This window comes from Anolis sagrei, chromosome 6 (genome assembly GCF_037176765.1).
Source record: "Anolis sagrei isolate rAnoSag1 chromosome 6, rAnoSag1.mat, whole genome shotgun sequence".
In the NCBI taxonomy this organism is placed as follows: domain Eukaryota; kingdom Metazoa; phylum Chordata; class Lepidosauria; order Squamata; family Dactyloidae; genus Anolis; species Anolis sagrei.
The window spans coordinates 20,035,701-20,049,571 of NC_090026.1; the positions used below are offsets into that span (position 1 = coordinate 20,035,701).

The window sequence follows — 13,871 nt, forward strand, 5'->3', positions numbered from 1 at the left end:
GGGAGAAAAGTTATCAGGGGGAAAAATGCTACTTTGGGCCAGAGGAGATGTGATATTAAATAAATATTTGCATATAACATGTACACTTTAAATTAAAATCTAACTGTTTTCAAAAAAGAAATAAAGGTTACTTTAAATGGATTGTTGTAGGTTTTTTCAGGCTATATGGACATGTTCTAGAGGCATTTTCTCCTGACGTTTCGCCTGCATCTATGGCAAGCATCCTCAGAGGTAGTGAGGATGCTTGCCATAGATGCAGCAAAACAGGAGAAAATGTCTCTAGAACATGGCCATATAGCCCAAAATCTACAACAACCCAGTGATTCTGGCCATGAAAGCCTTCGAGAATACGTTACTTTAATTCCTTTGAACAAAAAATACTTCGATTAATGACTGGAGCTTTTATCCTAATGCAAACAGAGATTTGGGGAACGTAATTTTAGCTATGGCTGAAGTAAAGGGGAAAAGAGCACAAACTTTTCCATTTGCTATCATCCAGATAATTTTCAAGAACAATTATTCACCTTTATTAAAACATGTGTTCAAAATGTTTGGCCTTGACCTTGAGATGGAGTTCACCCAAGATCTAAAAGGGGGGATTGGGTTAATATCTGTGAAAAAGGCAGTGCTGCCTAGTGGGAATGAATGCAGTGAGGAGATGGATTAGTTATCTAGCATTTCCTAGAATGGAGTACGATGAGTAGGCCCTTGGGATCCACAGAGGATTGGCTCCAGATACCAAAACCTGCAGATGATCAAGTCTTACTAAAAATGGCAGTGACAAGAACACGGACACTTCGGTTTCTTCTGGAATCCCCCAAATTCCTGCTGGTCTTGCCATCTCTTTCTCTCACAAGCGCATAACTATAAATTCGCTCACTGAGGCAAGACTTTCAGGACTTTTTTCAATCCGGTCAGTTGAATCTATGGATGAGGAACCTGCAGATACGGAAGGCCAACTCTAGTACAGAAGGGGCTGTTAATATCTTGTGATTTCTGGAAAGAGAGCAATGTTTCTGGGAAGAGAGCAATGAGACAGGTGACCTTCACAGTGTCTAGATCAGGCATGGGCAAACTTGGGCCCTCCAGGTGTTTTGGACTACAACTCCCACAATTCCTAACAGCCGGTAGGCTGTTAGGAATTGTGGAAGTTGTAGTCCAAAACACCTGGAGGGCCCAAGTTTGCTCACGCCTGCTCTTGTTGATCTTACAAGAAAATTGTAAGACACACAATGCTAACTACAATTTTGGATGTATTCCAAAAGTGAAAAGATATTTCCAAGTCCTGTTGGCACAGCAAAATAACTTAAATGGGGAAGGGACCTGTCTAGCAGAATCAGTTATATACTAATGTAAGTACATTCTGAGTAGACACATTTAAAAATGCCTGTTCTAACTTAACAAAAGTTTGGATTGATTTATTTTAGACCTTCCCAAATGTAGTAGTCCTTTTTCTCTCCTGTGCTAACAGGTTAAAATGGATCAATACGAAACCAGTTTCTTTCCTCGCTGTCTAATTTCGCTTTGTTTTTGTTTCTCCTGCATGGAAAAAGGAATAATAACTGTTGTTCCTGTTTAAGAGGCAACCAGTTCAGGGCGATGTGTGACATTGAGAATTAATTACTGGTGTTTAAAGCTGAAACCAAGCAAGACTTGGATTGGCTATTAAAAGATTTCCTGCAGATGTGGAATACTGATCAGACTGAAATGCACATGGACTAATACACTGCCACGTTCATGAGCTTAGCCCCTTTGCAAGATCGGAGCTTTGCTACAAACTGATTTGCACGTATCCTGCCGAACTTGAGCTGTTGGGACCATCTGAGGCAAGGCAGTGGCAGACAACCAAAGTTCAATTTAGAAGTGAGAAAAGTTGTGGAAAAAAAGACTACATATGATTTTAGCAATATCTGTCTGAGAGCTAGGTCGCTGTCTTTCTTCTGGGTAAAGATATTTAGTAATCTCACTTCTTGTTTTCTGGAAAACCAACACAGATGCCAACCCTAGCTGCAAGTTTCAGCAGAAAGTGGAAATTTTGGTAAATTCCAATATTTTAACAATTCAGAAGCTAATGCTTATTAAAGTAGCAAAATACTACACATGGGGATTGCCTCATCTGTATGGGTGTTGGTTTGGGGCCAAAAGGGAGAACTTTCAAATCATTTTTCCCAATTTCAATTCCATCTCGAAAAAACACAGTCATCCCGCACCCCTTGCATGTACTACGGGATCAGGGGCAGATCCTGACCAGTGTGCTACACCGATTATAATGCCAGTATAATCAGATTCCTCCGTAAAGCAATGGAAACATCCTGGATTAACTGCAAAGGGAAGATCCAGTTCTCTTGATCATAGATCTCAAGCAGAAGAGAGACAAGATGGGTTCCAGAGGTAATCTTCGGCTGAATCTGCAAAGGTTGAGTGGGGGGTGGGTGGGAGTATTTCAACGTTGAGGAGATAAGAGTTAAAAGGACCTGACGGTTCCTGACCCTGTTCTTGGATGCGAAGTGTCCAGACTGTCAGTTGCGCTGCTGTGCTGGCAATTCTTGCTGGAGGAACTAAAGTAGTGTTCAAAGTTGTGTCAGTGGGTGTGCTGGTTGTCTGGGCCTCTTCTGTCCTCTGCTGGTTGCTGGTATGCTTATCTTTGTAAACCCAAGCCCAAGACAGAGTGTACATAGAGCCCATATTAGAATGAGAATCCCAATTCCCTGGATACACAGTGTAAATGGTTTGGCAACAGACTCATAAGGGGCATTCTCTACTTAAAGCTTAAGAAGTGGACAAAGGCTCCTTTGGGGCAAAATCCACTTTCCACCACATCCCAGTCATAATCAGATAGTGAGCCACACTGCCTTTCAAATTCTTACTTGAGCGCTGTAAGAGATGTTTTGTTTCCCATTCTGCATCGGCTGGTGGCTTCCTTTTACGTGGAACAATAAATGCACCAGGTTTTAGTCTGATCTCTAAATACAACTATCCAAGATGTGGAAACCATGTTGGGAAGAGCATCTAGGAAAACTCCTAGAAATTCTGAGCAAAACTAGAGAATGGATTCTCTATCCCATTGACATGAAAACCATCAATCTCCTCTCTGTTGATGCACAGATATCAGTCGATACATATAAGAGAACCCTGCACTATGCAGTGTATGAGGGTACACCAATGCAAACATGTGCAGACCCGGTCTCACATCAAGTGTGACCCTAGGATCTGAAAATATTGTGCACTCTCATTGCTCTACCAACATTAGGGTGAGGCTCAGGAAATAAAGAAACAAGGAGTGTGGGAATCAAAAATTCCACAAAGCTAGAATACCAGAAAGATAAGCTAGCTGAGTTCATCACAGCCTTGATGTAAGTGTGGATGTTCTGTTGCTAAAGGAGTCAATTGGCTTTAAGCTTGAAGATCTGAACAGGAACAATCATATCAGTCAGGAAATATTATCTGAGCGCGGCCCACATTTATAGTCCTCATGGTCCCAATGGTGGAAGCCAGCACTGACACTTTCGCCTGCATCTGTTGAGGGCCTCTTCAGAGAAGAAAAAATGCCATCACCAATAAATGATGCTGTCATACTTTGTCAGTTGTCCACAGGCAAGTCCCTGCAGGTTGAGTTGAAGCTCTGGAGATGTGAAGAGAGCACCTGGTGTGCCGGCAGGAATGTTGTCAGACTGGCAACGCTGTGAGTGGCCCAACAATCCAAAGGAGGAAAGGGAGCCCACTGGTTTCATGGAGATCAACCCAGGTGGGTTTGTCAGCAAGTCCAAGAGGGAACGCAGGAGGGGACACAGAGGAGTGAAGGGGGGAGGGAAGGTGGCAGGTGCAGGAGAATCCCCACCTCATGCCTGCTCCGGCTTCTGCTTCACTGAGATCCGTTTCTTGCGGGCGGCCAGCATCTCGTAGAAAGGATCCACGCTCACAGCAGCCCTGGGAGACAAAAGGAGGGTGCCAATGTAAGCCATCAGTTGGGCTGCAGCTAAGGTATGGAGAGACAGCCTCCCCCATGCCATACTGCAATTTGAAGCCAGTGTGGTGTGAAGAATAATAAGTGTTAGATGTTCAAGCTCAGGACATACTGGCCTTATGGGAAGGAAATGTCAGATACTCGCACACTTGCTCCCTAATCTGAATAGCTTGATGCTATATGTCTTCGATTATGAGTGGCCCGAACCAAAATAATTATTGGTTAGCATCTCACAGAGTTGAACTCCAACAACATATAGGAATCACATTTGGGGCCCATTGGGTGAATTAAGTACCAAACTAAGTCATATAATACATAAGCGTGGGAAACAAACACATAGCGACAATTTACAAACATATTATTCATGTTTTTCAAAATAATTTGTCAAATCTTCCATAGGTTATGTAGACAAACTTTAACATATCCAATATTGTCCCATGTAAATTGAAGATGTGGTAAACAGCCTTGGGAATACAACAAGGTTCCTGGGTGGTTTTATGTCTTTGTTTCAAGAGGAGTATCTCTTCTTCAAGTTTCTTTCAAGGTTCCTTCATTTGAAAAAGGAAGTCAGTAGTATTCTACCCTGTGTTGAAATCTCACAGCAGAGCCATTTGTTTAGTAAGTGGAATTTGTAAAGCCTCAGAAGATATTATTGCAAATGAACAAATGAAGAAACCTTGAAAGAAACCTGAAGAAGAGATACTCCTCTTGAAACAAGGACATAAAAACACCCGGGAACCTTGTTGTATTCCCAAGACTGTTTATCACATCTTGAATTTACATGGGACAATATTGGATATGTTGAAGTTTGTCTACATAACCTATAGAAGATTTGACAAATTATTTTGAAAAACATGAATAATATGTTTGTTTCACTGTTGTAAATTGTCCCAATGTATTTGTTTCCCACGCTTATGTATTATATGAGTTAGTTTGGTACTTTTCTCAATACACAAATTGGTATTTGTGCTGAAGCTTATAGCAACAGGACATTTGTGTATTAACATTGTATTTATAAATATCTGTGTTGTTAGAGCCCACTGGGTGAGAGCATGAATGGGGGTGTCACAATGAAATATGATGTATGGTTTGAATGAATTCTAGGAAGGTAGATGGATGAGGCCTAATTTGGCTGAAGACATCATTCTAAAAGATTAAGTCCAGCAACGACAAAATCATTAACTACACTCAGGAACTGTAACTAAAAACTGCTGACATTGATAAGAACTGTGACAAATGATTAACTGTTTAACTTTTTTTGGAGGGGACGACGACGACGTATTTACATTAATCAGAGACAATGGCACTTTTAAGTTAAGGCTGCTAAGAAGGAAGGCAACACAAGGCTGCTTGCGTTACTAACACCAATCAAGAAGAGTCAACATCTGTCCGGAAACTGAGATGAAGCCAGGATGTCTCAGGATGGCAAACATGTTATCATTAATTTACAACTTTGGGATGACATCAGGAGAAATATTGCTAAACATTCCAAAAAGTGTGACAGACAGTGGAGCTGTTCACCTGCTATGCTATGCTCTGCTCCATAAGGAAGTAGAAAGATAGTGTACCATGGAGTGACAGATTTGCTATGGGAAATCAGGATTCTGGGTACTTGCTCCTTTTCTCAAGGGAAGAGTAAGGAGTGTGTTTTGAGTTTTTGATTTTGTGCAGGGAAGTCAGGTTTGCTGTATGAAAAACAGGAATCTGATTCTTGGCATTGTTCTTAGGGAAAGGATGCATTTTGGCATTTTGGTGCATTGGCAGATTTGCAAGGAAGAAGTTTGGCCTAAGAGATGTTCTTCACAGTGGAATAATGGTGAAATGGTGATGTATGCATGAGACTGACTAAATATATATGTGTGTGAATGCTGAGTAAAAATGTAATTCCCCTTTGTTTGTTTGTTAACCAATGTAACTGTAGGTGTGTGGAATCCAATGTAGTTACATAGAGTCTGTATGTTCAATGTAGTTTTTTGTCTAAATGTTATTATTATTATTATTATTATTATTATTATTATTATTAACTTTATTTGTACCCCGCTAGCATCTCCCGAAGGACTCGATGCGGCTTACACAGGCCGAAGCCTCAAAACACAATACAATAGAGAACATAACACAACAATAGCAAAGCAAATCAAAACAATAAGCAAAATAACGACAATGGCAGTACATCAAGACATTATTAAAAACTGGTTCGGCCGGCGCACTGGGGTACAAGGGTTAAAAGCGCTGAAATGGCAGGAGGCACGTAGGATTAAAAGTGCGGTGTGCAGCGACGATTAGTTATGCTAAGGTGCTACTAGGACTTGGGGTGGGGATTCCTAGTCTGAGAAGGCACAACGGAACAGCCAAGTTTTAAATGTTGTTCTGTAAAAGTTCTGATACCCTTTCCCTTACTGAAAAAATGCAATAAAAAGAACCTATGCTTTGAAGTTATTGAAAAGTTATTCATAAGCGGGGAGGGGGGTCTGGGACGCTGAAATAGGAACCCGAGACTTATCCTCACTTGATGGATTTGATCCACTCATCCTTCTCCTCCTGCGTAGGTGCCGAGATTCGATAAACCATGTGGTTCCCTTCAACCACACGCCCGTCTGCCTCAGTCTTGCAGGCTTTGATTAGCTGCCCTTTGTTGTTGGGAATGTAGAGCTCAAAGCAGTTCTAAAAAATTGAAGGAGGAAAAAAAGTGAAACCTGTTACAAATTCTGGCCTTTGGAAACACCCTCTAACCAAACCCCATTCATCAGACAGGAAAGTTCATATAAAGCAGCTTCACTCACTGGTTTCCGTGGGTCTTCCACTTCTCGGATACTCAGATTTTCCAAGGGAATGATTCCTCTTGGCTCCTTATCCTAGCAATGAATTTTAAAAATATGAACAAAATGGAAGAGTCCCAATCACCAAGTAGATGGGGTGCAGGTAGGGGAAAGGATGTGGACCAAAAAACCCCAGATTTGCTTTGACATGTGGGGGTAACTCTACCAACCTCAGTGTATCAGACCTGGCATTCCACTGGGAAAATAAAGAAATGTGTTTCCTTCAAACTCATTGCACAAGCCCTAGATACTCATCTTTTTTACCCCTGAGCCTTTGGGCGCACACATGGCACTCCTATGTTTGGAACCAAGTGCAATTGATGCCCATAAAAGTAAAAGAAATGTGAAAGGGGCCAAGTGGGCATGGGTGCTGCTGGGCCTGTTGACACAAATGGGAATGAACATGGCTCCTTTCTATGTTCTGTTCATCTTTCCATTCATGTCCTAAGTAAACCGCAATCCTGTGCCAAGTACTAGAGCATCTGCAGTGTCACAACCTTGCGGCACCCCTGGTTACTTTTGTCGGAAATATTCAAAATTAACTAGGTATTTTTAATTACAAAAATGGGAGTCAAGCACTGAAAGGGTTAAATGGATGCAATGATTCAGCAAAAACTGTTTTTTCTTTTCATGTCAGGAGTGACTTGAGAAACTTCAAGTCACTTCTGGTGTGAGAGAATTGGTCGTTGCCCAAGGGACGCCTGGATGTTTGATGTTTTACCATCCTTGTGGGAGGCTTTTCTCATGTTCCTGCATGGGGAGCTGGAGCTGACAGAGTGAGCTCAACCTGCTCTCCTCAGATTTGAACCTCCAACTTGTTGGTCAGCACAAGGGTTTAACCCATTGCGTCACTGGGGGGGGGGGGGCTCCTGTAGTAAAAAGCTGTGCCTGTTGCTTAGAAATGCCTCAGTCTGAGAGAGCTCTCCGTGTGAGAGAAGCCTCTATGTGTGAGAGAATGCCTTTGTAGGGGAATAGGTCTCAGTGGTAGTAGGCTTCACTGTGGGAGAAAGGTCTCAGAGTGTGAGGTAGGCCTCATTCTGAGAAGGTCTTGTGTGTGAAGCTCCAGTGTGAAGATTGAACTTTATTTGTGTTATGGAAACCTTGTTCTTGTAAATAGTGCAACCATATTATTTTGCTATAAAGAAAAGCCTCCTATGAAAGAGATAACATTGGTTTGTGCGTTTTTCTTCTGTTTATCACTTTGGGCTATTGGTTCTGGGTCACGCAGCTGCTAAGTTACTCTGCTGTGTGTTTATGAGGAAGGTCTTTTGTTAATTAGCCCACTCGCCCATCATAGTTTTGCAATGCCAGGATTCCCATTATTCCCCAAAGCCCTTCCTGCTCCTAATGTACTACATAGCAGGTCACAGGACTGCCATGAATTCCATGTGACTGATAAAGGGAGGATGGGGTGGAAGAAGGTGGGGAGGGAAACTGTACTAACTGTAGTGTATTCAAAGTAATAGAGGCAGTTGTCAGTCAAGATGAACCAGCGTCTCTTCCACGTCTTCACTCGCCCTCCTGAAAGGAAAAGCAGGGAGATTTGTGCTCGTCTTTATGTCCCTCCTTTAGGCTGCTAACCAATCCCCAGCCTTCCTTCCATGTCTTACAGGAGGAAGCCATGCTTACAGATAAATCCAATCCAATAAAAACATAAGGAAAAAAGGAGGAAAACAAATGAACAAACACAGGAGAAGATAGAGAAGGGGTAGCACTGCTATGATTTTGGCGACAGGAATTATTCAAAAAAATCAAATACAATTGCAAGCAGGGAGAAATGTCTAGAGAACAAGCAACCATGTAATCTTTTGCATTATAAATGTTGTTTATTCTGGCAAGTATGAATGTTGCTATTAATCACCTTTATTAGCATTGCAAAGCCTTGCAGCTTCAAGGCATAGCCACTTCCTGCCTGGGGGAATCCTTTGTTGGGAGATGTGAGAGGAGGTGTTTCCTCCTTTCAATAGAAAGGAGGGAACCATGAACATGAACAAAATAATATCAGTATTTAATGGGTAGGTAAAGTTTTCCCCCTGACATTAAGTCCAGTTGTGTCTGACTCTGGGGTGTGGTGCTCATCTCCATTTCTAAGCTGAAGAGCTGGCGTTGCCCATAGACACCTCCTGGGTCATATGGCCGGCATGACTACAAGGAGCACCATTACATTCCTGCCGGAGCGGCTCCCCAGTATTTAATACCAGTATTTTAAAAACCTCTAAAATCAGGACCATAAATAAAGAACAACACTCTGAAAACAGGGGAATTCTAGACATGAAACAATCAAGGCCAGCTGATACTTCCTAACAAAGGATTCCCCCAGGCAGGAAGTAACCAGGCCATGAAGCTGCAAGGCTTTGCAATGCAAATCAAGGTAAATAATTGCAACATTCATACTTGCCTCCAACAGACAAGAGTTCTTTCTCCCACTCTGGACCTTCAACAGATATATAAACCTCCCTTGTCTAATTTCCAATATAACTCAGAAGCTTTAGACGTGGGCGAAACGGCAGGAGAGAATGCTTTTGGAACATGGCCACACAGCCCAGAAAACTCACAGCAACCCATTGCTATAGCAACTTAAGTAAAAAACAGAACCCACCCCATCCACCTTACATAATTAAAAATTAACACACCAACCCTCCAGTTAGGAAGTGAGTAACAGAATGACTTATTTTTGAAAAATGCTGTTCCAAATTCTGATTTTGACTTGTGCTTAAGCACTCCAATGTCATGTCAAACATTTACTGGTTTCAGACTACATCCTACTCAGCAAGCAAGGCACTGACCTAAAAAGAAAAAGCATAGTTTCCTGCTGCTTCTGTGAAGCAAGCAGACCTGTTCCTGGCTTTAGGCTTTTCATTCAATTGCCACTGAAAGGGAGGAGGGAGGGAAAGGCAGAATTCCTGGCTTCCAATGTGCCGTTGGACTAAGTGCAACCCCTCTGGGAGTCAAAGTTTGCTGATGCACTGGATTCTTCTGAATAAAGGCCAATCTGCAGATACAGAAAAAGGCTCGGGGGGAGGGATGTTGCCTGCTTCAGAATGCGAACCAAGCAGAAACTACAGGCTCAAGTCTAGCAATGTCTATGAAGCTGACTTGTTCCCAGCTCCTTCTGCAAAGCCAACGGCGATTCCCAGTTTGAGACAAGGGAAGTCAGACTTGGCCATGGTAGTCCACGCTCTGGTTACATCCCAAATAGACTACTGCAATGCACTCTATGTGGGGTTGCCTTTGAAAACTGTTTGGAAGCTTCAATTGGCAGCCAGACTGCTCACTGGAGTGGGGTACAGGGAGCACACAACCCCACCCCCCAGTTGCGTCAGCTCCATTGGCTACAGTCTGTTTCCGAGCACAATTTAAAGTGCTGGCTTTAGACTATAAAGCCCTAAACAGTTCTGGCCCAGTTTGCCTGTCTGAATGTATTTCCCTCTATGAACCATCTCGGAGGTTAAGTTCATCCGGGAGGCCCTGCTCTTGGTCCCACCCCCCTCGAAGGTGCAACTGCTGGGGACGAGAGACAGGACCTTCTCAGTGGTGGCTCCTTGATTATGGAACTCCCTTCTCAATGAAAATAGATCACCCCCCCCCCCCCCCCACCACACACACCTTCCTGGCCTTCAGAAAAAAAGTAAAAACTTGGATATGGGACCAAGTCTTTGGGCAGTAAGCAATACAAGGAATGATCAGGGTTTATGTGCTATTGATATTTGGAATGGCGTTGGACCATGATTTTTGGATTATTTGCTTTTAACGTTTATATTAATATGTTTTGACTTTACGTTTTAATGTTTAAATGTTATATTTTTATGATCTAACCGATAGTTATATGTTATTGTTGTTTTATGTTAGGTCTCATATGTATATAAGGCATTAAGTTTTGCCATAAATATGTTGGAAACCACTTTGAGTCCCGTCCCCCCAGGTGTGAAAAGCAGTATACAAGTAAAGTAAATAAATAATAAATTTGTATGTGTGGATAGGGTTTATCTAAGATGCTTTCTGTATTTATTTGTTTATTTGTTTGCAACATTTCTACCTCGCCTTTCTCACCCTGGAAGGGACTCAAGGCAACTATACATACAAGCAATGATTTGATGCCCTTAAAACACAATGTACACTTAAATAAATATTAAAATAGAATTAAAAAGTACATTAAAAATTTAAACATTTAAAAACAATACATTCAGAGTTAAACACATAATCCACGAGCGTAATCCGTGCTGTTCATTGTGCATTGTTTCAAATGTATCTATTGCACAAGTTCTCTAAAGGCTTGATCACAAAGCCACATTTTCACTCTCTTGCGGAAGGTCAGGAGGGAGGGGGTTGATCTAATATCCCTGGGAAGGGAGTTCCACATCCGAGGGGTCACCTCTGAGAAGGCTGTTGGGGGTGCATTGAATGCGATTTTCCTGGCTTTTGGCAGGGGTTGGACTGGATGGCCCACAAGGTCTCTTCCAACTCTATGACTCTCCTCTCCACCAATTGCACCTGCGAGGGAGCCGGGACCAGAAGCAGGGCCTCCCCAGATGATCTTAAACTCCACGGTGGTTCATAGAACCGTTTATGGCTTTGTAGGCCAGTGGTTCTCAACCTGGGGTCCCCAGATGTTTTTGGCCTACAACTCCCAGAAAGCCCAGCCAGTTTACCGGCTGTTAGGATTTCTGTGAGTTGAAGGCTGAAAACATCTGGGGACCCCAGGTTGAGAACCACTGTTGTAGGCTAAAGCCAACACTCTGAATTGTGCTTGGTAGCAGAATGGCAGCCAGTGGAGCTGATGTAACAGGGGGGTTGTATACTCCCTGTATGCTGCTCAGTTGAGCAGTCTGAGTGCCACCCGTTGGCCCATTTGTAGCTTCTGAACAGTCTTCAAAGGCAGCCCCACGTAGAATGTGTTGCAGTAGTCTATTTGGGATGTAACCAGATCATGGACTACCATGGCCAAGTCTGACTTTCCAAGGTTTGGAACGCAATTTCCAACATTTCCCACCAACAGGAGTAACATTCCAACATATGAAGGACCACTCTTGTCTCATTGCTGATGAAGATCATTGCTTAAGGACTCCTTGTTTATCACCTGGTGTCCATATTAATTTCCAGCAGAATGTGTTCCGTGACCTCCACATTCTTAACTGTCCCTCCTCCCCAAACAACAACCCCCCATTCCCTCCTGGCGAGCACCGGGCAAACCAGCTCTGATCTAAAAGCAAAATGCCCCCTCGGCACACCTACCTCCTGGGTTGGGGGCAGTATTCAGACAGTAGAACATATGTAGTCCGCACCGTGGGATGGTGGAGGAGAGAGGGGGGCAGGGCAGCAGTGGTGGGGAAAGAAGGGGGAAGAGAGAGAGAGAGTAAGGTGGGGAACAGGGAAGCCAGGATAGAGAATGGGGGTGAGAAAGAGAGAAAGGGAAGAAGAGAGAGGAAGAGAGAGAGAGAGAAAGGAGAACAAGTTACATCAACATAAGGTAGAAGTACATGGTCAAATCAAAAATCCTCCGACACAGACACAGGCATTTGGGGAGGGGGGTATTAGGACAGGGTTGGAGGGAATGGGGGTGGCGGGCACAGGGAAGAAGGGTTTAAACTTGATTGGGATGGATATAAACTTTGGCACGTCATTTGAAAACCTAACACTATTTTTTTTTAAAGGGCACCGCTGCAGCCATGGTGTTCTCATTTCCAGACCACAAGGAAGCTTGGGTGATGACACCAGGCCTTAGCTTTTATTTATATTGAACCAGGACAGTTTAAGCCTGTTTAAGCTCCTTCTTTGGGAGCTAATGGCAAAAGCTTTGGCTCTCCCCTCATACCAAATATTGTTTTTGTCTTTTTTTCCCTCCACATGGCTGGGATCACACACGACTTTTCTCCTTTTGTGTTCTGGCCTGATCTACTCTTGACATTACCCTGTCAGTCCCCTTGGTGGCACAATGGGTTAAACTCCTGCGCCGGCAGGATTGCTGACTGAAAGGTCGGCGGTTCGAATCTAAGGAACGGGGTGAGCTCCCGTCTGTCAGCTCCAGCTTCCCTTGCGGGGACATGAGAGAAGCCTCCCACAGGACTGTAAAACATCTGGGCATCCCTGGGCAACGTCCTTGCAGACAGCCAATTCTCTCACACCAAAAGCAACTTGCAGTTTCTCAAATTGCTCCTGACACGAAAAAAAAATTATCCTGTCAATTGGAGGCCTTGAATATGCTATGGCTTGCTCCCCTGAAGCCAACTACTATATCATCTTGGTACTCCAAGTACCAAGTGACACCCAGCACTGTGGGTGTCACTCCTTCCCACCCGCTACTAAGGAGGCTGTCGAGGTTCCTGAACCGGTGCTTGGCCGCTGTGACGGTCTGGATGGGGGCGAACAAATTGAAATTGAATCCAGACAAGACAGAGGTACTCCTGGTCAGTCGCAGGGCCGAACAGGGTATAGGGTTACAGCCTGTGTTAGACGGGGTCGCACTCTCCCTGAAGACACAGGTTCGCAGTTTGGGTGTGATCCTGGACTCATCGCTGAGCCTGGATCCCCAGGTTTCGGCGGTGACCAGGGGAGCATTCGCACAGTTAAGACTCGTGCGCCAACTGCGACCGTACCTTGGGAAGTCTGACTTGGCCACGGTAGTCCACGCTCTGGTTACATCCCGCCTTGACTACTGCAACGCTCTCTACGTGGGGTTGCCTTTGAAGACGGCCCGGAAGCTCCAATTAGTCCAACGGGCGGCAGCCATGGTATTAACAGGAGCAGGGCGCAGGGAGCATACAACTCCTCTGCTGTACCAGCTCCACTGGCTACCGATTAGCTACCGAGCCCAATTCAAAGTGCTGGCTTTGACCTTTAAAGCCCTAAACGGTTCTGGCCCTACATACCTATCCGAACGTATCTCGGCCTATCAGCCCACCAGGACCCTAAGATCTTCAGGAGAAGCCCTTCTCTCCATCCCGCCTGCTTCACAAGTGCGGCTTGCGGGAACGAGAGATAGGGCCTTTTCTGTGGTGGCCCCCCGGCTTTGGAATGCCCTCCCTACTGAAATAAGATCAGCCACCTCGCTAATGGCATTTCGGAAAAAACTGAAAACTTGGATGTTCGAGCAA

At 44.0% G+C, this 13,871-nt stretch overlaps 1 protein-coding gene across 1 annotated transcript in view; it reads right to left on the reverse strand.

Annotated features, from left to right (window-relative positions):
- Positions 1-1,130: 1,130 nt before the first annotated feature.
- The window catches only part of CYTH2 (cytohesin 2), a 33,114-nt gene continuing 20,373 nt past the window's right edge, over positions 1,131-13,871 (reverse strand). Inside the window, exons 9-12 of the mRNA XM_060780431.2 lie at positions 8,225-8,301; positions 6,745-6,816; positions 6,471-6,625; positions 1,131-3,927 (exon numbers count right to left, since the gene is read on the reverse strand). Of these exons, the coding sequence (XP_060636414.1) occupies positions 3,840-3,927; positions 6,471-6,625; positions 6,745-6,816; positions 8,225-8,301 (392 nt within the window). The 3' untranslated portion in view covers positions 1,131-3,839. The remainder of the gene's footprint in view (positions 3,928-6,470; positions 6,626-6,744; positions 6,817-8,224; positions 8,302-13,871) is intronic.